Source organism: Onychostruthus taczanowskii, unplaced genomic scaffold, assembly GCF_017590055.1.
Source record: "Onychostruthus taczanowskii isolate IOZ18803 unplaced genomic scaffold, ASM1759005v1 scaffold31, whole genome shotgun sequence".
Lineage (NCBI taxonomy): Eukaryota > Metazoa > Chordata > Aves > Passeriformes > Passeridae > Onychostruthus > Onychostruthus taczanowskii.
The window spans coordinates 6889745-6912197 of NW_024500461.1; the positions used below are offsets into that span (position 1 = coordinate 6889745).

Sequence of the window (22453 nt, forward strand, 5' to 3'; positions counted from 1 at the left end):
CCCTTTCAAACTGCTTGTTGTGCTGCCTGTCACTGTCTTCTGTGGTTTGAACTGTCATAGCTCAGAATGATTCTGACAGATCACTTTGGTGATGGTAAAAATATGCTGCTTTTTACCTTCAATTATTTGTCAAAAGAATATGGAAAAGTCAGTGCCTTTCTGAGGCACTTCATTAATTTCTGTCCTTATTTTCTCTTGCATGCCGGTGGAGATTTCCTCAGGCTACACATTTAAGAGAAGCCTGCAAAGTGCTTGAGGGATCTGCACTTGAATCTTTTCATCTCCAGCCATCGTTAAGTGGGCCTTTGCTGCAGGCTGACAGAGTTGGAGGAGCAGCACTGCAATGTTCTTAAAATATAACTGTATTTAATAATAACAAAGGAAGTATAAACTCACCAGTCCGTTCAGTTGCTTTTTATAGTAATGTTCCCCCGTTTCAAGCCTGCATCAATGTAAAAGTGCAATCCTTAAATAAATTGAATCTTGTTCTTCTAGGAGTCACATTTTCCAAGGAGAATCTCAGTTGCTAGTGCTTGATTTAATAATAATTCAAAGTAGCCAGGAGCAGAGGGGAGGCATTATTTTAAATTAAAATATAAATATATATATATATATATATAAAAGAAAGAAAAAAAAATCCAGTTGGGATGGTGGTTTTTTTTTTTTTCATATGTGAGTAGTTGGAGATTTTGCTCTTTGGAAAGAGAATTCAATATCAAGAGTGAAGAAAAAGTGCAATCATCCAATGTTGCACCTAATTAGCAATGAAGAAAAAAAAAAAAATCTAGGCCAAGCCCAAAGCCATAGGAATTAAAGCTCATGCAGATTGAGGTTCTGTGGGCTAACTGTTTGTCCCGAACCTGTGGAGGCCAAAAAAGGACACTGCAGCATCTGCCAGGTGTGTAGATGTGTGTACAATTCAGCATGAAAGAGGGCAGTTTGTGCCTTTAGTCTGAACTTGCTGAATTTAATTCTTCTCTTTGCTACAGATCCCTGTTATCAACTTGGGAAACAACATTCTCTGTTTGTGCCACAGCTCCTGACCTGTGATGCAAAGCTGCATCCCAGGGTTCTTTGTGGGGTTAGTTTTGTATTCAAGAAGGTGCCTGAATTAAATGCCAGGACATTCAGACAGATGAATTACAGAGTGAAGTAGCTCCGCTGAAAGAGAGAAGAGGTTCTGATATTCAAGGTCAGATTCTTCTTTCACAAAACGATCCTTGCTTTTGTGACTGAGCAAGGTGTAGTGCAGGCAGTACAAGCACCCAGCACTACTTGTTTTCTATATATAGAGAAATATGATGTCTCTTTTCCTTTTCCTTAATTTTCTCTTTCATTTTCAGTCAGTTTAACAAATATTTCCACTATTGGTGTCAGAAACTATGGTAGAATGAAAAACCAATTAGATTTTTAGGAAATTTGTAAATATTTACATTCCCATATGTACAGCAAAGCAGATGTCTGCAGAATACCAGCTGGAGGTACAGCAGATGTGCTGGACTAAAGGGAAGCCTCTTGGAAAGGGTTTTTCAGAGGCGACTTAAACTCTCCACCAGGGGTTTCAAGAAGAAAGAAATTAGCACGGAAATCTCAGGATATATATATTGTTTTGTTCTGCAGCACTTGGCTTAGGGTGGTAAATGTTCCAGTCCCTAAGCCAGGCCTGTGCCATGAAATGCCTTTGTGGAGGAGCTCACATATCCTTAGGAATTGTGTTAGAGCAGGCAGCCAGCCTGGGTTTGCAGGAGGAGCACTAGGACTAGAAACAGGCTGCTCTTAAAAAGTCTCAAAAGGAATCAGTTCTTTACATAAAGGGGACACTTAAAACAAAACAAAACAAAACAGTTCTACAAACCTTTGAGAGGTTTGTGACTCTTTCAGTAATTAATTTCCACAGTCAGTTTAGACTGATGAAAGCCTTCTGGCAGCACCACTGAGCATCCTGAGCCTAATTCCAGCCTGGAGATGGTGCAGGGGATATTGCAGGACACAAGTACATTTCCAGCCCCTGCAAGGGGTTGCATTTTTCACAGATGTAAGTTCATGATCACTGACAGAAAGACAGTCACTGTAAGTTTAGCTCAGTCCTTTCCTCATGTGGTAAGGAACAGGGGGTAAATAACTGGTGCCAGGAGGCTGAGGTGGTTTTGTCCCTTGCAGGCATTCTGAGAGTACTTCATCCTCAGGTGTTGGTGTCAGTTTTAGGAGGCATGAATGAAGGAGTTAGCATTTATTGCAGAATGCAAGTGGTGGCATGGCTTGAATCCACAAGGCAGCAGAATTGCTTTTACTGGAAAGAAATTATTCCCAAGCTGCTTCAGGGGAAGCAGAAGTCAAAGAGGCCACCAGTAGGTCTTTGTCACCAAATGATGATGGTTTTGTTGGAAACCATGAGGAGCAAGGAGTGAACTCCCTGGCTGAGCAGAGAGAGGCATTGGAATAAGCCAAGGGTGATCAGCATTTGGAGGCCCACAAAACGACCTGCATAGCTTTATGAGGGAGCAGTGCCCTTGTGTGTGCAGTACTGGGTGCCTCTGAAACGCTGACCTTTCTAGCACCTTCTTTGTATTTGCAGAACATCATCAAGAAAGTGATCGGACAAAAATTTGTATACAAGTTTGTCTCTTTTCCTGAGATTTTAAAAATGGATCCACATGCTGTGGAAATCAGCAGAGAGAGCCTTTTGCTGCAGGACAGCGACTGTAAGATGCCTTCGGAGGGCAGGGATCAGCACAAGCACAGCTTGTCAGCACTGAAAAGCACAAGCCGTAATGAATATATCCACTCTGGCCTGTACTCCTCTTTCACTATCAACTCTCTGCAGAACCAGCCAGACCCTTACAAGACCATCAAAACAGAAAAACTGGAGAAGTCAGAAGGAAACACACCAGTTGAAGAAGTCCGAACTGTTATCAGATTTGTGACAAACAAAACAGACAAACAAGTTACGAGGCCCGTGGTGTCGTTGCCTTCTACTTCTGAAACAGCAGCTGCCTCTGCTTTCCTCAACTCTTCAGTATCAGCTAAAATATCTTCCTTAATGCTACCCAACAGTGCCAGCATTTCATCTCCATCATCGTCCTCCTCCAGATCACCGTCTCTGTCACCCACCTCACCCCTCCCTTCAGAGCACAAGAGCTTCTTCCTTGACTCCAGTTGCCACGACTCAGATTCCCTTGAGCCTCTGAACCTCTCCTCAGGCTCCAAGGCCAAATCCCCATCTCTTCCCCCAAAGGCTAAAAAACCCAAAGGCTTGGAAATCTCTGCCCCACCTATGATTCTCTCCAGCACTGACATCGGTTCCATCGCCCTCAACAGCCCCGCGCTTCCTTCGGGATCCCTGACTCCAGCTTTCTTCACTGCACAGGTAAGACCTGCCTGTCTCCAGGCATTCCCTCATTGTGGCCAAGTGTTAGTTCTGTGGGTCTGTCACCATCTGATGGGAAAAAACCCCAGCATACAGGAAAAAGGGATACACAGCAGTGCTCTGAACAAGGGGTGGAAAGTAGGTTTCTCCTGGGGTTTGTTCCTAATTGAGTGGGAAGAGCCATCACAGTTCACAGACTGCCTGAAAGAATGAGGAGATGAGCAACCATTAGTGAATTGTTTATCAGTTCAAACCAGCCTCCAGATCTACAAAACAAACAGGAAAAAGCCAAAAAGAAAACCACAGGGGTTTTTTAAGTCACAACTTGATCATATAAGATGCTTGGTTAGATTTCTCTACTAGGTGTTGCATCCATTCAGTGTGACCTTTTTGCCAATTTCCAAATATAGAGCACATTAAGTGGTTTCTAAGACAGGCTTTGAAGTCAGTTTTAATTTCTGAAGTTGTACAAATTCACAGAATACTTGCCAGAGCTTCCCTTCAGCAGAGAACTACTGAATAACCAGAAGGTTATTTTGTTCTTTTCAATAACATATTTGTGGTAATGTCAGCAGCGAGTTCTCATTTCCAAGCTAGTCTGTGAAAAAAAGCCTAGGAGTTCAGAGCAGAAGAGTAAAATCACATAGATATGACTCAGTATGTTCATTGGTGAGTTTTGTCTTACAATACCACCTCAAAATTAGACCAAAAAAATTCCAAGAATAAAATTATCCCAATGTGGAATATCTCCCAAGATCCCTAGCCCTGAAGTATCAGTTGATGCAAATACTGGCATTGAATGTAGCAAACTGGACAATAAATAAATGAGGACAAAGGTGTGTTACAAGCCTCTCTCACTTCAGACTGCCTAGAAGACCCATTGTATCCAGAATCCCATCACCTCTTCCCTGTTGGAAGGCGTTGGAGGTATTTGATGTGGGCAGCACTGTGTGCCTGCATGGCACAAGGGCCTGGCAGAAGGGAGTGTTGGCAAGTGCTCAGGCACACCTGTAAGCCACCAAGATACAAAGCTGTGTCACCAAGAAGAGCAGTTTGTGGGCTGACACCTGCCATTTTTGACATCATAAAGCCTTTAAGTGAAGTTATGTTTGGCAGGAAGAAGTGTGGCAAACCAAAACTGAGATGCATTGACAAACTTACAACCTCTAACTGTGGTATAACCACTGTATTTTTTTCGTAGGGAGCATATCTGACAATATCAGATGCCAACCAGACACAAAGTGTGAGTTATTTCAAACCCACTTTAATCTGCTGCTGCCCCCAAACCACAGGATGAACAGAGATTTGTTTCCTGGTTTTGTAATTATTTCTTTGTATATGTAACTTTCCCATGTACCTATGAACTGGTGTACTTACTGCCCTGAAAGATGTAGAAAGGAATTATGTTGAGGATTGTGGCACTGCTTTAGCAGGAGGGATAGCTAAGGCTGTGATGTTATCCAACTTAAAGCCATCACAAATCTTTTTCACAGGTTGTCCTATCACAGAAGAGGCATATGGCATCTGTGTAGGGTAGTTTCTGGGTCTAATTATTTAAACTTTTGACTATATAGCAACATAGCTTTTATCCTCACCTTTAGCCTTCTTTTTCTAGTGTGGATAAGAAGTACCCTGCATCCTAAACACTCATCCTAGTGAATATAAAATAAAAACTACATAGCAGCTCTATTCATATACCTGTAATATCACAATGCAGAATAGCTAAAGCCATAATTTAGACAGGAAATCTGCTGTTCATCCCATTATCCAAGGAAGAACATGCATCATATCTCAAACATTCTCTGATTTACCAGATCCCAGTGTGAAATACCTGCTGCCAGGGGCAGGTGCAGAACAGGATGTCTGCTCCAGGAATGATGTATGTTCTGAGAAGGTCCTGCTGCCTGAGAGGATATTTCAAATGGCTTTCCACTGTGCCTGCTGGTCATGAGGATTATCCTCAGGTGGAATGCTGTGAAAGGGCACTTGATACACACAATCAATATTAGAACAGAAATGCATGTGTGACAGCACTTGTGTGCTTTCTAACAGCTAGAAGTGACAAGATTGTACTTACACACATTGTCACAGAAGTCAGGAGCCATGAGCGTCATTGCTTAACATATTCCTCTCTGTGCAATGAATTATTTCTATTTAAACTGTGCTTAGATTACGATGATGTTTCACAGTAGGCACTTCCCAATGGGTTCCACATCTAATACCAGATGCATGGCTGCATGTGGGCAGAAAATGAAGTGACACATCAATTTCTGTGTGTAATTTAGGGATAGCCTGTCCTGTGGTGGTGTTTACACTTAGGTTTCCTCTGGGTGGTTTTGATACTTGGCCGATGGCAATACTGAGAACAAGCCTGGGATGCCCTGTGCTCTTTTTGCATTAAATATTAAACAGATTTGGAGGCTTCATTTGGCTGGCTCTTGGTTCTGGCAGAACTTGCAGACATTAGTGCTCTGCTCATCAAAGGATATGAGCTTTTGCTTAGCACTGTTTTAGGCATGTTAGCGTGCTTCCAGAGATGAATGGAGGGCAACTCAGTTTTTCAGGTGTCTCTGAGGACTTGCTTTGGCTGCATCTACGAAGGAATAAACATTTCCAAGTCTTCCTCGTTATTTTCAGAAGACCTCCTCAAGAACTGCACTTGGAGTTCTGGATAACTGCAACTTCTTAGAGGAAAAAATAAAGAATGGAGGCTAACCACGGGAGTTCTTCGTACAGTTGCCACAGTACTGTGTCCTTAGTTGAATGTTGTTGGGTCTAGCTACTTATATCTTTGGTTTTAAGGTTAGTAGGCTCTTCTGTAAGTAGATCTGAGTATTTATCCTGACCTAATTCAGTGTGTTGTCAGTCTCATAAATCTCCATCAGTATCCGCCTGCCAATGCAGCATCAGCTTGATATGTGGCACAGGAAAGAGGCTCTTGCTGGTGCTGCCGATTTCCTTCCCCATGAAAGCACCATGCCCCTGGGAAGAGTGTGTTTGTAAAGGACTCTTGACAAGTGCTCACTTGTCAAGTGTTTTTTTGACAAGAGCTGTCACTTGATGAGATCAAGACTGACATATTCTCCTTGCCAGGCCTCCATCCACTCTTTGCCCCTTTTGTTGGCATGCAGATATATCCCAACCCTGACTGGTACTCCTGTGACCAGCTGATTTACTGCATCACCACCTTTTGCTTTCCAGGTGATAGCACAGGTTTATTACTCCTTGGGGTAATACTTATTTATTCTTCCATGGGGTTTGGTGTTTTTGATCCAAAAACAGCACAGTGAAGGTGGCAGGGTCCTTTCCCTGCACATTTCTCCACGAACCCCACTTCATCTGAGATTCCTTAGCAAAACCATTCAAGAGCAGCCAAGGTCTTTGTATTAATGAGCCTTTCAGAATCACCAGGATAACTAATATTTGCTGCTCCTTGTCTTTCCCATCTCTTCTGCTGGTGCCAAACGAGCAGTTTGACCCTGTTGTGAGCTGCAGTGCAGTCCCGTCACAGCAGGTCTGTGCTCCCGCGCGCCTGCACTGAGCCCCAAACACCGCAGCCGATGCCTCGGGCACCGCTCGGCAGAGGAGTCTGACACTCCAAATGCACGGGAGGCATGGCAGTGCCTGGCTGAGCCTGCTGCCTGCAGGGTCTGCCAGAGAGCGGGTGTGATGGGCCCTGCTGTCAGCAGCTGCTAAGGGAGACCCCCGGCTGCAATTGCCCTGTGTGGGAGTTTGTATTTCTGGCCTGGTGGGGAGCACCAGAATACATGACCTGCTGGTTGCTACAGGGAGATGCAGGTACTCTCTGTCTTTGGTCTTCTCTTTACATATTTTAAAATCAGGACAAAAGGATGCCCCAGTTCAGCAGAGCACTGAGACAGCAAAGCATATGCTTGCTTGCTAAGTGTGTACTCAAATTCCATTAAGTGCTTTGCTAAATAGGACTGATTTTGATAATTGGCATCAAGATTACCGGCAAGATTAACTCATTATGCCAAATACTTTTTTCAAAAGTGTCACATGTTCTTTTTTTGGCATGATAAAAGATATTCTGGATACAGAATAATTAACATAATTCTTCATCTGAATGAAGATTTGCATGTGCTCTAACGCTACCTCCCCTCTAATTGTGCTTTAAGAATGCTGTGGGCAATCCCAGCAATTCTTGTGCCTCGTGGCACTGAAAGGAGGCACCTCTGAGCTGGGAAAAGCCTTGGATTCTGGGTTCTTGCCATTTTGGTTCTTCTCAAACAATTAGCTGTGCTCTCTGCTGTCCCCCTGGGCACCCAGCCCATACACCTGACTCTCTCCCTGTTGAACCCTCTTCCATTACAAAGAGGTGCCATCAGGGGAGTGAATGTCAAAGGCCAGCAGTGACTCTTCCAGCTCCACACACAATTGTAGTAATGCTTCAAAAGCTGCAGTCAGGTCAAGGAACTGCTGCCCTTCAAAAGGTAAAAACTGATTCTGAAGGGGAGACTAGGTGGTGTTGGCAGGCACGGGGGCACACATGGTATTATTCTCTATGTTACACAGTTGCATGAGTGTGGTTCAAATAAGCAATAACTGTGCATCTCATTAAGCAAACAGAAACTAAATCAACTTGCTTATGAAGGAATACAAAATGTGCAGGTATCCAGAGACAGGATGCAGGGCTGGATAGGCTGCTGCTGCTGACCACGCTGTGTATCTGCATTCACTGGAAAATACAGCCAGTAGCTGCTGTGTAAGGCTTTAGGGGTGGTGAGTGCTGCATGGTGCTGTAACTCTGAGCTGTGCATCATGGAGTGTTTTTTGTCTTGCAGACCCCCAATGGATTATTGCTGACCCCCAGCCCGCTGCTGTCCAGCATTCACTTCTGGAGCAGCCTGAGTCCTGTTGCTCCCCTGAGTCCTGCCAGGCTGCAGGGACCAAACACTCTGTTCCAGGTAGGTCTTCCCAATGCACAGGTTCATTCATTGCTAAACACACACTTACGAAAGAGACATCGTGGGAACATCTCTTCACATCAATCTGGAGCTTTTCAAACAGATCAAGAAAGGCATTAACAGGCACTTTTACAGAGGTCTGCTTACTTGTACCCTCTTCCAATTCTTGGCAGCACAGTCAGAACCTACAGGGCAGTGTCTGCTGCAGAAAGCAAACATATATTTCCTTCACACATGTGAAGGAAAGAGAAGTAAATGCTGGACCTGGAGAAAGCAGGTAACAGAGCTCAGAGCTGCAGGAAGAGTGCAGACCACTCTGACCTGCCAGGAGAGGGCTGGAACACGGACTCTGGGAAAACCAAGACAGTTTGGTTCTCACCCAGTGAGGTGGGTGTAGGTTTATCCTTTGTCCTAATGAGCTACTTCTCACTCAGAGAGACAAGGCTCTCTGAGCCTGGAGGCTCTATTTCCAGTTCTCCTGCCAATTACCCATGTGTCCTCAACCAAGAACACACCACTGAGCATGACCTTGCCATATGTAACAGCAGAAAGGCAGCATTGTGTCCACTCTCTCCTGAGTATTGGCAGAGTAAAATTCTCAAAGTTTTATAGAGATCTGGTAAATACAAAAGTTACTAAATAACCCACAATAGCCACAGCAGTCAGCTGCAGCATTTGCCTGAAGCTCAGGAAGAAGACAGTGGGTATTTGCAGCTCCAGCTGTAGCTGCTGCAGAACAGCTGATTCATTAAGTCACAGAAGAAATTATGTTGATCTGCTGATTGGCAAGGAACCCAGTGGCCATCTGCACAGCTGAAGGTGCAAGGACACCCCTGGAATGGACACCCTTGGAATGAACACCCTGACAGCTGTGGAGGGCCAACACTAATAGAGGAGAAGGCTACTGCTAGACAGGGACCCTGTATTAGTCTCTGAACCTTCAGGAAGGCTGACTGCTCAAATTCAGAGCTGGGCTTCAGCTCAAGTAGTGGCTCAGGTACTGGGATAGTCAGTCTTTCTACCTCCAGCTGCACATGATGCTCAGGACTCCTTATTTGTGTTTTCAAGAAACTCATTAATCCCTATTGGACCTTAGTTTTGCACACACGGTTAGAAACAGCCAGACATTTCACCTGAGAAGTGCCTGTGCCGAGACCTGGAATGAGCTTGACACGTTGGCCGTTCCCTGGGGGAACTGAAGGAGTGGCCTTGGCTTTCCCTGCTGAGAGACCCAAAGGGCCTTATAAATGATGTTTGATTCAAGCAAAGGCCATGATGACATGTTGTAGAGCACAAAGCCTTGTTTTAACAGAAACAGGAAACGAAAACCACAGCTGAATTCTGGCCAAGCCCACCTAGAACTGATGGGTCAGCCAGTGTAGGCGTCAGGGTAAAGCTCTCCTCAGGCTGCCTGCACAGGCCAGCCCACACTCCATGCATACCCAGGGAAGAGCTTGTAATCAGGTTCTGCATTTTAATGAATCTTGGCAGAAGTGATGGAAGCATTTCCTGGGGTTTGGTGTGGTTAAAGCAGAGGCATCAGCCAGTTTGGGCCACACCAGGAGCACGGTGCCCTGCAGCACCGCGCTGCTCGGCCCGGCTTTACACGGAGTGCTGGAAGACAGGTATCACCAACTACCGTCTGGGTGGAAGAGGAAACTTGTTAGGAGCACGTCATTATATGCATGTGGAGGGCGTGGTCACACCACAGCTGGACTGATCTGATAAGGGGTAAAAATACACCAGATGCTTGAAGTTGTTCAGCTCTATCTTCCTCAAGCCAACAGAAAACCAGCAGAGCTCATGGAGCTGGGCCTCGAGGCCAGATCAGTATCTACCACTGGGATAATTCCTGCCTCCTGCTGCAGCAAGTTTATACCACCTACTTGCTTTACTTTTTCTCAGGTCAGATGTTAAGAACTAGTCAATACCCACCCTGCAGGCAAGGTGCAGTCACCATGCCATCATGAACTACGACTATACAGCTTCTGTAGTGGATAAGTTTTTTGCACAGCACTTCTGAAGCAGCAGGTGACAAAAAATGACTACACGTTCTGCTTTGCATGCTGAATGGTGTAGCTAGTTTGTAGTTTCTGAGTAAATACAGAAACTGTAATTACTTGAGAGTAATTTCCCCCAAACTTTGTATCCCCAGTTGTACTTTTTCTGCCCTAAAACTACATCTGAACTTTCACTTTTGCCAAACTCTTTCCTGCATAAAAGAAAGACAAAAACAATGTATTGTAATTAATAATGTGTAGCCTGAAAAAATATTTTTGGAAACAGAATGGACAGCAAAGATTGTTTTGTAGTGTTTACTTTTCCAGGGTGATGATAAATGTATTATGTGAACTTTCATATAAAAAATAGCCAATAACAGATTTTTATATCCTCGTGCATTTACAGATTATTCAGGTTTTGTCCTCTATCTTGCATTCCTAACAGCTGATGCAGGCATTTGGTAGATGTCTTACTGTATAGACATCACAACTCTTGAAGCCATCTGGAGCCAGTTGCTAATGCTAAAGCCATGTGGCTTCTTGGGCTGAATGTTTTGAGATGAACACTCATTTCTACCTTTTGGCCTCTTACAGTTTCCAACTCTGCTAAATGGTCACATACCAGTGCCACTCCCCAGTCTGGACAGAGCCTCTTCACCAATACTGCTTTCTCCAAATGCTCAGAAATCCTGATGATGCCTCATCACACCAAGGATGTATTGGTGGATTTAACACTTCATTCCTATGGGCTAGTTTTTCCTGTGTCATGAGAAGGACATTGTGAAACCCTTTATTACTTTGGTTTGCACTTTTCATTACATGGATAATATACTTTTATTATGTTAGCATTTTTCAACAGTGTTTATATATAAAAGTATATATAAATCTGTTATGCATTAAATGAATTATAATTTTTTTTATATCATAGCTCTCAAGTGTTGAACACTTCTGTTGTTGATGAAGTACTTTTCTTAATGGATTGCAACAATGTATCTATTAGGGATGTGAAGCTTCTTTTTAATCCCTTTTTCTGCGTATTATGCATTGCGCTTGTGTAAACTATAACCGGCTGTGCCTTCTTTTGCATAAAGTCATGTAAATGATTTATATATTTTCTAGTATTAAGATAAAAAGTTGAAAGAAAAAAAACAAGTATTGAACAGCCCTATGGTAGTATTTCAGTATTTTCTCCACAGATAGGCCATATGATGCAGTGTATTAATGTAACTTTATATTAAGTGCTTTCAAATTGTATAAAAATAGCCTTATAATTTTCCTTTGCTGAAGTGGAAAATATAATCCTTGTTACAGCCACGAGATGTAGTTCAGAGTAACAAAGCCACATTTACACTTTCATGCCCAAGTTCTTCTGTCAAGTTGCAACAAGGATGAACTGGGCTGTGTATGTTCATCAGATGTTTCCAGGATTTGAGAGTACTTCTGTACAAAAGGAGACCTTGCTCAGAATTTATTTGGCCTATACTTCTTATGAACTGTCAACATTATGTCTGGAAAGAGTGCAGGTAATCTTTGTCCTCCCAAGGAATGAGGATCATTCCCGATAATTTCCAGGTGCTTTTTTCAGCTGTGCCAAGTGCCTTCTACTACTTCCCTGGAAAGACTATTGTAGCTGCTCAAGCTCTGAAGGTCACATTTCCCCTTCCCCCAAAGCTGGAAAAGTTACAGGTCTGTAAATTGATGCCTGGTGCTTGCAAAGAGGCAGAGACTCTACATGTGGGATATTTATGTATAAACAGCTGAATTCTGGATGAAAAAACAGCACTGTGTTACTATATACTTGCAACTTGAATTTACTGGGTATGTCCTCTACCTTGAAGGGATGGTTTAGTCATCTAAATGTCAGGTTGGGATTAGGCCAGACTCCCTGGCACCACAGACTCTAATCCTGGCAGGGCTGATGCAAATTTTCAGTTTCCTGATGTGGCTAAATTGGCTTGAATGCAGCTTTACCGTGTCGGTTTTTCAGATGAGATCTTAAAAGCCAACCCCAAATCCGATCCCTGTTTGTGACAGGTCATTCAAACCTCAACTTTGCTTTCTGGCCAAGCAGCTGGCCACGGTCTGTTCTTTTTGAAATGTATGCAGTGAGTTGTCTGCTGATTTTCTGCTTGGATGCATTTCAGTGATGATGTGTGTAGTTATTTGTAAAGTGCTTTTGGATCCTTCAACCTTAAAGGTGCTAAATAAACATTTTATTAATGCAGTTCTGATGTTGAAAAGCCATTTTTGGGGCAGAGGTGGTTGACAAAAGACAGCAGGAATTTTCCTCAGGCTCCTGGGTTGCACAACCAAAAACTACTCAACAGTTCCCCTTGCAGTGATAAAAACCTGCTGCAGCCTGTAGGTACCAGCTGATAAAGACAGCAGTTGAATGCCAGACATGAGGAGAACAATGAAGCACTTGGGACATCATTTGCTCGACTCAGCGTTTCAAGAGCTCAAGATGTGCCACCCCACGGAGTCAAAAACAGAGGATGAACCTACGCTAAACTTATGAGTGAATGCAAATTTTACACACAGTAAAATCAGAATAGGTCGGAACAAAGGGCAGTGTGTAACTGATGGGATTGACGAGGTTAGTGGAGATAAATCACAAGGGCTTGCAGACTGAACATTTCTCTTCCAGTGCATTCCTCCCAGGTACATGGAATATTTTTCAATACGTTACAGAGAGGCAATTATTTCACATAGAGAGCTGACTCCTGCCTCATTTTTAAAAACCCATGAATATCTATGTACACCTGTAAGGCATGAACAGCAGCACAGAGACTTGTCTTGGACCACTTGTACCACTGTGGCTAATGGCAGAACCCGACACTGAGTATGAGTTTAAAAAGATGAAAACATACTAATATGGAACATTACACTGCAAAAAAACAGTGACCATGAGAGGAGGGAGTATGTGACAGAGAAGAGATTCTTAGAAGTACCCAGATTCCTATGATTTTATTTCTTCCAAGGTTTTCCTAAGACAGATTTTTTTTCTTCTCAAAAGGTTCAACATACCCACAGCTTCCCTCCCACCCTCCATCCCTTAAATGATTTTGGACTTTTTTTAAAGACAGCAGAAAACAATAATTCTGGGACAAAATCCTATTTGAAAAAATTACTGGAAAGGATCTGAGAGAATCCAATAAAACAATGGAAGACAGAAAGTGGGAAGAAGTGCTGTCTTCTCATCTCTGAGAGAATAAAAATAGCAAGAGAACACATCTTCTGCTAGTTGTCTTTTCAGCTGAAATAAATAGGCTGTCAAAATCTGCCTTCTAGATTGGTCAATAATGTGGAACAAAAATTTTTGCTATTGGGAGGTATTTATACAAATACAGTCCAGCCTCTCAAGTCTAACACTTACATGAAACACTTGACTGTTATGTCTTATGCTCTCAAGAAAATACTCTATTGGTAATCTACTGAATTTTATTAACAGGTATCTTTTTTAAGTGTAGAGAAAAATCAAATAAATGTTTTTAAATAAATACTGTGGCAGTGTCAATATTTCTGTGGCAGGGAGAGCTCAAAGCCAACAATCCTGGGCAACAAAATGGGAGTTATTGTCTTTTCAGTATTCTTGGTAGTAATTACAATTTGATCATCCTTGGGGGATTTATTACAAGATTTGCACTTCATTCGTGCTTCAGCAATACACAAAAGTTCCCAGCTACTGCACAGGCTGGGTGCACAATTAGGGTATGTTTGGCTTACCTGCACCTTGTTTCTTCAGGAAAGCAAGTATCCTCCAGAAGGGCCTCTGCAACAGGGCAGCTTTGCCAAGAGCTTGTACACACCTTTGGCCCTGGCACAGGTAAGTAGCTTCAGTTCTAAAGAAAACGTCCAAGGTGGAGAAAATAGTGATAGGTGATAAACTATAGCAAAAGACCTGACACACATCCATGTTGTCAAGAAAGAATGATTTGTTTTGTCTGACTAAAACTGGTCTCATCAGACAGGCTCAGTACCCATCTGGAAATACCTACCAAAGAAGTGAAGAACTGTCAGTAAGGTTTCTGTTTAAAGGGAAGGTGGTCCTTTCCAACAAGACTACAGGGTTAATTTTAACAGAACAACCCTCTGCATAAAAAGGCTGTGTGATCTCATGCCTATGGGAAACATCTTCAGAAGCCATCATGACACCCAAATGAATTTAGAAAAGGCACAGTAAGTACAGGTAGTCTTTTATGTAAGGGCATTTCTATTCCCTTCTGATCTTCAGACTGTCTGTATATCCTGTAGGATAAACAAACACAGGCCTCAGATTTAAGCATAACCCTCCAAGGTCATCAGAAAACTACAACTTTTAAAATCCGTTTTAGCCCCAAACTGTAACTGCTCTTACGACTTAATGCGTGAGTGCTCGGCACAGATGGAGTACAAACCTATTTCTTGAGGGCAAAGAGACTGACAGCACCAATGAGAAGCAGTATGAATTTATTTAAATGAAAAAAGCAGAATGAACCTCAAGCAAGGACTCTGAAGCAATCAGCATCATGGCCTGCCTTGGGTAGGGGCTGCTATTTGAAGAAAGATTCCTAGGAGAGAGGATTTAGGATGTGCTGGAGTTCTTTTGTGAAAGATTCCCATCAGTTCACATTCATTCTGCAAGAAGCGCAAATGCATAAATGTAAACTTAATTATTCCTAACACTGCTCCAGGCCAGCTATCCCTCCTGCAAATCAAATAACAAGACAGCAAAGAAAGGAAAAAACAGTCTTTTTTTGAAAAAACTCAGGGTGTGAAAGAGGAGGGGCAGGTGACAGCGCCGACGCTACAATGCAAGGCTTGGAGGGAGGCGCTCTAGAGGAGCACATTGGAGGACAGACAGGGAAGAGCATTTTCCCTGATTTGCAATCCACAGCCGTGGTAATTCCATCAGCAGAAAGATCCCACTGCAACAAATGAAGGAACTTCACAGCTCTCTGGGGAAAAATGTATTCCAAGGCAGGGCATCTGAGCCAAGTAAGACTCATATTTCATTAGGAGGACCGTGAAAGTGATGCGCTCAGGCAGGCCTGCTTCTTTGAGCTTGGAGGATGCAGCCAGCACAAGAAATTCAGCAGTTCTTTACCACAGTAGGACGTGTGTATGTGTGCATTCAGTTTAAGTTTGCTCTAAAGTTACAGAACATAGAGTTTAAGGGATTTCAGAAAACATGCAAAAATAATTGGAAATTGTGCATGTTTTCGGCTGACATCAATTTTACTCAGTTAGTTAGACAGGGACGCTCAGTAAAAGTCACGTACAATAGATTAAAAAAACCAATGTAGAATATATGAACTCTAATCCCAGTTCTGACAACAGGTTCCCACTATGGCTGAGAACGGGACTATGATTTTTGTGCAGCTGAGCTCCACAGATGAAAGAAGGTGCATGGCAGAAATTTCAAAGCCCATGTACCTGCTTGGCTTTTATACTTTTCATGATCATCCCACCCATACAGTCAGAGTTTACCTACAATGTTCCAGCTGATACATACTTCCTTTATGTTTCATAATGGTACTTGTTACCTTGCCAGTCTCCTCAACTGGTATGACATGGATACTGGTGACATACATGGATGTGCACAAAGGCCAAATGAGAGCATTAAATCTTTAACAGCCCAATCTCTGAAAATATAAAAACCCCCAAACGGCATAAAATAAGCATTCAAGTTCCTTCCCAAAATTAAGGCACTTCACAGAGATGTTACATTTGTTTTAAAGCCAAAATATCTGAAGGTAAATAACGTACTGAAATTTGCTAACAAGGTGCAAGAATTCCTTCAACTCTGTTCATCAGACAAAATGATCGTGTCACAGGCAAGGTAAGTTCTGATTTCTCTTCAGTGTCATCATGTGTTGTAGCTCTGTATTTCCATACTGTGATTTGTTCGGATTTTTTAAAGTCTGACCTTAATTCCTAGTATTTCCCGGGTTTATGATACTTAGCCTGCGGGTATTTACAACATACCTTTAATATATTTTGTCCTCAACAACAGAATGTATTCTTAACCTTAATTCCATTTTAACATTGTAGGACAGAAACAATGTACCTTTATTACACTGCAAAACTCACACACAAACAACCAGCAAGCAGCTCAAAGAATGCTACCTTGCAGTTTTTCAAATGATTTGCAAATACAAAGTATGTTGATTCTTTAATAATTGTTTATTTTAACTTTTATTGCCCAATTCAGGGATACACTCTGGCTACTTAATGCTGTGGTAAAGCAGCACAAAAATAACACAGCCATGTTGAGAAGCACGTTCCACTAGAGCATTGCTGAGCTGTTGGTTTGCCCCTTCCATCTCCCACCCTTCCTGTCCATCCCCATCCTCCACCCACCCTCTCTCCCCTTCAACCTTCACCTGCACGTGAATGCAAGCACATCACCAGCACCTGCCTCTGTCCTGGCTTCCAGCCCACCTGACTCTGACACACACCTACACCCACACCTTGCCAGCCCTACCCTGGGCTAGGCAGGACACACCAGTTATCTCCTAAAAATAACTACCTAAAATCAGCCACGACATGCAGGCCATTTCTCATTAACTCATCACTCATCGTCAAGCAAAGGTGGTCATACCAAATGCTGAAAGTCATCAATTTTTAGTGACTCTCTGCTTGGTTTTTGACACTCTTGAGGTCTTCTCCCAAAAAGGCCAACACTCCTACAGTTTTTGGGGACAGTGAAACCAAGTCCGTAGTACCTGACTCTGCCAGATGGGAGGCAGAGCACAGAATTCCATAGAAAGAATGTCAGAGATGCCCAGCAACCTCAGACTTGCTGACTACTGCCCCAAACAGGCAACTGCCACAGAACTGTCTCTGCTGATGCACGAATTTCAGTAACAGACAATTTTAAAAAGCCTCAAACTGGCTTGACAACAGATGCCAAGTTTCTTAAATATGTTCTTTAAAGCTACCTCCTAATGAAAAACACAGATTCACTTGTAGGTCCTTAGAAAAAATTTCTTTATAAACAGACTGCTTTAATTTTACAGAAGATCTTTTCATCTGTAACAAAAAAGCTGAATTCCTACTTAAAATGGAACATCCTTTTGTTAGCTGCGTCTGATCCCTTTCTAAGTTTACTAATGCACTTCATTTTACCAGGTAAACCTTTAAGTCCTTTACTCATTAGTGTCACATTATTACTCGTTCTTTTATGACCTATGAAGTACTACTGTTCTAGAAATGCTAAATCCCACATTTATCCACAGTGAACATTTAGTCTGTCTTCACTACTTCTGTAAAAAAAGATGTTTTTCTGACACTTCTTTCTTCAACACTGTCACGTCTACAACGTCTTTCCTACAAAGTTCATCGGTATAAAATCTAGATCAGATCCATAGCAACTATAAAAATATATATAACAACTATTTCAGGACAAGGTTTTTCATCAGTGCCAGCGGTGCCTCTGCCACACCCGTAGCGCTCGCACTGGGATCAGGGGAGCCCCGCGCGCGTCCGAGCCTGACGCTGCGCTCCCAAGGCCGTGTGACACGCAGGGCTGGCTCACCAGCAGTGAGACTGGACCACGCCACGGAGATGGTCCCGAGCAGCCTCAGCCACGGATGAGCCACGCCACTGCCACTGCCTCTGCAGCAAAGGAACCAAAGGAGCGGCCAGAGGTGACCCTGGGGGCTCGCACAGCACACGGACCTCGCTAAACGCTGCCAACAATGCCCCAAGAACCGCAAGTTCACTTAGTCTGTATTTTTAACAACACAGGGCTTTTGTTATTATAAATTTCAAAACAAAACCAAAGAATTCCACATAATATTTATACTTTCAAAAGTACAATATTAATACAGGTCGGTCAGTTAGAAATAACAGCAGTTTGTTAGATTTAACGTAAAACCGGTTTACAAATGCTGAAAAGCAGTAGTGGTCCAATAGTCACCGTTACACATGAATTTCTCTCTTCCAGAAAATAAAATTAAAAAAAAAATCCCAATTCAAATTTACTAGTATCAATGAAATATTAATAAAACACCCCCAAACATGCCACAATCACTATTCACAAATAAAGTTAAAATGAAATATACAAAAATTCACTTAATACTGTTAAATAACAATAAACTACAAGATTTCCTGAACAGAAATGGTAGGACCCCTGAACGTTTTACAGTGAATGTCAGGAAAAATTAAGTTACCTATGACTATTTTCATGATATACCAGCCAAAGATTTACATGACCATTTCAAAATATACCAATAAAGATTTACAGTCTCTTTAAGATGCACTAAACAAATAGGTTCATAAAGGTGAACACAAATGCTTAAAAATACTGTAACCATCACCAAAGGTGTACTTATGATACTCACTGAGATGCATAAGCATAGTAGTAATATGTTTACTATCTCTGGAAAACAGGTAACATCTAAGATCTGAAAAACTCTCTAAGTTCCCATTGTAAAAGCTCTGTAGCATAGTGAGTTCTTCTCAAGTACAAACTTGCATCTTTCCAGTTGATTTCAAGTGAATAATGCATAAATGGGAGAGGAACAAAGTAGGAAAAGTGTGACATTATTCCCGTATTTGTGTAATTAGTTGTCCTGTTCCTCTGTAATGAAAAGTAAGCCAGGGTCCAACATATATGAATTGTCCTTTTACTATTTGTATTTCTAAGTTAAAAAGAAGGTAAAAAAGTTATTGTTTCTGCAGGCCCCATATGCACAACAATGTGCAAATATGTTATGCTGGAGTAAGCCTGACAAAACGTCCAGCCTCCATGCTCTAATTTATCAATAACTAACATAGGATCTGAGAGCAAATCAAAGTTACTTTTCACTTGTTTGAATCAACCTTCACACTATGTGCTTTTCAAAAACATAATATGCATTATAATTTTTCAACTATTTCAACACATACTTCCAATGTTAAATAAGGAATTAAGTGCCAAGAACTTAGAGCATTAAAGATGGCTCACCTATAGCCAAGCAAAGCTATGTTTACATTCCAGGGAACACTGCAGTTTAAGAAATACAAAAAAACCCCGCAGCAGTAGAACATTTTATCAAGAGAAACAGATGCATTCACATATTATAAAGCCATTGCAACTTCTTCAGGCATGGAACTGTTGTGTTAACTATACAGACAGTAGTTATTTAGCAGCAATGATTCCGCAATAAATAATGCACTGTGTTTCTCAGTCCTGCACAAAAATTGCAGCTACAGTTACATCAACAGCTGTAACCTACTGGCTCTAGTGGCAGAGGAGACCTTAAAACCAACTGTACAAAAAATTGTCACACTGTGACAACAAATATAAAAACATAATTTGCAGGTTGGAAATAAAAAGACTCCACTGTTAAGAGGACAGTGTAGACAAACTGCGATTCCAAGTCCACCAACAGAAAGCACTGCCTTTGGATCCGAGTCCTTGATCGACAGGATAGGCTTGGGCTTGACTCTGCACTGCCCCCTTTAGAAAAGCATGCTCTGCCTTCTGTTCTTCCCATGTCCTGCAACACAACACGGACCATGGTAAGAAACCGAAGCATTTGCACAATGGAGCATTAAGTTATTATCCACATCTTCATCCTTCTTCAAGGCAACACCCCTTGTGCTTCAATCAGCATCAGCGTCTTTCCTTCAACTGCACTCACTGCATTGGTTTTTCACTTGGCCACTTCTAACCCCCATACAGTACTGGTATGAAACTCCAAAATGTTCTCACCTTCACAGTCTCTGCCCATCCCTAGTAAAACTCACATTTTTCTGTGCACTTAGCTTGTGTGTCTCTACAGGAATCTCAGTAAATAATTCTGGATTTTATTTTTCAGTATATTCACACAAATCAATTTAACAAAGCATTTTTCAATTCCAAATGCCTCTGGCACAGCATTCATTTAGCAAGCATGAGAAAATATCAAGCTTTCCATACCGGTCTCTGGGTAAGTGGAATTTCGAAAGCCAGGGTCTTTTTGCAATTGTATCTCTTTTAGACTGAATATTGAAACACCTGGAATGTAACAAAGAAATTAATTCATATACAAATGTAAAACTATGTTTTATTGACCAAAATTATATTCTTAATTATATAGTTTAGATTAAAAAAAAAAATCCAATTCACAAATATTTAAGCCACTAGATATCAGACTTCTTTAATACATTAGAAGGCTTTTCCTTTCACAATGTACTTATTTTTAATGCACTATCTTAACAGTATTCTGCTACTTTACTACTCCTCTTACTTTCAGGCAGAGTGTGTATTCTTGTTCCGAGACTTCTGAAGTATGCATGTTTCATGGCCTCTTCTGCTGAAATTCTCTTCTTTGATTCATACTATTAATAGAAAAGCATACAAGTGTGTTGGTTTCCATTAAAAATCTCTTTGCATCAAGTGATTTCATCAAAGGGAGAAAGAGTTCTATCTGCTTAACATTTCCCATCATTCACTAGGACAATTTTTTTCATTGCTTTCATTTCACACATGACTATCTAATGGTTTATCAAAATCAGTACTGTCAACGCATAACAAGATTGCTAAAATAGTAAAAATAACTTCTGCAATTGGATACAGGTCAAAACTACACCTAATCTTTATTTATGAATGGTACAATGATTAGGTACCTCCTGCTTGGCATCTGTGCAATTCTAGGCAAGGGTGCAGATGTTTAAAAAGCTGCACACAAATAAGTTACAGTGCTGCATCTACTCAGAGATGCAGGAGTTGGCATCTTGCTTCCAGCTCATTTTTAACACAGATTTAAAGATTAAAGCTACATACCACTTCAGCTTTTGAATACAGTTGCAGATCAAGGCGTAATATGATACCTTACTAACTCATTCTCTAGTACCAAGCTCAGTTAATCATTAAAGAAATTTAGCATTTGTATTTAAAAGTCCTGATCTAATACCATATTTCACAAGAGATTTAGTTTTTTTCAGGGCTAACATAGAATAATTCTATTTTTACAAAAGGTAGTAAGAGAAGAAATCAGTTCTGGGGGAAAAAAAACAGCAAGCATTAGTTTTTTTAATTCTCACACTACAGACTTCTTCTCACATCTGTCATCCACTACAGACTTAGCTGCACATTCCACTCTGAGACAGAACTAAATACTTTGGTTTCTAATACGTTTTGTTTGTCAAATATTACAACTCGAAACTTGCGCTTTTATGAAGCAAAGCCACAAAACACATCTTACTTGAAGGAACTTCGCTATCAATTCAATTCCTTCCGTGTCTAGCCTAAAAATAAAGACATTTTAAAAAGTTAAAACAGTTATTGAATTGCATTTACGAAAGTAAAACCGCAGAGGAACTGAATTAAATGATATCAAACGTGAAAATTGTATCTAAACATAGAAATGCTTTCACCTAAACAACATTAACTCATGGTAATGTAAATACATATGAGTCCTAACATCTCAGAACAAGACTATTTGGAGACACACAAATCCTTAGTTCGGATTGTCATTTACTAGACTGACCTGGATAATTTATTGAATATTTTAAATTGTTTAAGATTAATACTACTCATTTACTAGAGGGATACAATGTTAGATCTTCCTCAAAGTAGACAACAAACGTCTTTGTTATTAAGTTTATTTATAATAACTGCACAGACCCTTCATCTTCCTCATTATGGTTTTAAAATTATTACAAGAAACTGCTCAAGGAAACCATTTTAACAAATGGCCTGGATCTAGTATATAACCAGAAGAGAATTTGTGTTCTTCAGGAAATGCTGTGTGAATTCTCCACCTATGGAGACACCATTAATTGGAGTTTATCGTTCCACAGGTCATTAAGGAGCTGTGGTACCTAGAATGATATTAGAGGAAGTAATCACATAGTACCAGGTTCTGCTTTCCATTATCATCTGCCCACACTAACACAACTGATGAATAGTTTTAGACCATTCAGTGGCAGATTGTACTCGGAAATGCATTCCCACTTAGGAATATGCAAAGCCACAGGGATGCTTATGTTCTATTAATAAAACCCAAAGTACCTTGGTGCATGGTTGATGAGAGGTTGTGGTTTATACTTAGGAAAGTTGTAGTTTCTAAATTCATCACTGGAAGAAATGCCTGGCCATGTTTCCTGACATGGAGTTCCTGCATTCAGAAACAGTAACAAATTCAACTCCAAAAATGTAAACAAACAACTTTGACATAAAAAAGAATTTAATCCTGTAATTTAAA

The 22453-nt window shown here is 41.3% G+C and overlaps 2 protein-coding genes across 4 annotated transcripts in view; one reads left to right on the plus strand and one right to left on the minus strand.

Moving 5' to 3' along the window:
- ELK3 (ETS transcription factor ELK3) overlaps positions 1–13751 on the plus strand; it is a 36982-nt gene extending 23231 nt beyond the window's left edge. The window contains exons 3-5 of the mRNA XM_041409814.1: positions 2576–3367; positions 8173–8295; positions 10890–13751. Coding sequence (XP_041265748.1) covers positions 2576–3367; positions 8173–8295; positions 10890–10988 — 1014 coding nt within the window. The 3' untranslated portion in view covers positions 10989–13751. The remainder of the gene's footprint in view (positions 1–2575; positions 3368–8172; positions 8296–10889) is intronic.
- Positions 13752–16441: 2690 nt separating this feature from the next.
- Positions 16442–22453, minus strand: part of CDK17 (cyclin dependent kinase 17) — a 90353-nt gene continuing 84341 nt past the window's right edge. For all 3 annotated transcript variants that reach the window (XM_041409870.1, XM_041409872.1, XM_041409871.1), the window contains 5 exons: positions 22261–22366; positions 21452–21494; positions 20495–20585; positions 20185–20262; positions 16442–19762 (listed from right to left, as the gene is read on the minus strand). In XM_041409870.1, the coding sequence (XP_041265804.1) occupies positions 19725–19762; positions 20185–20262; positions 20495–20585; positions 21452–21494; positions 22261–22366 (356 nt within the window). In that variant the 3' untranslated portion in view covers positions 16442–19724. The remainder of the gene's footprint in view (positions 19763–20184; positions 20263–20494; positions 20586–21451; positions 21495–22260; positions 22367–22453) is intronic.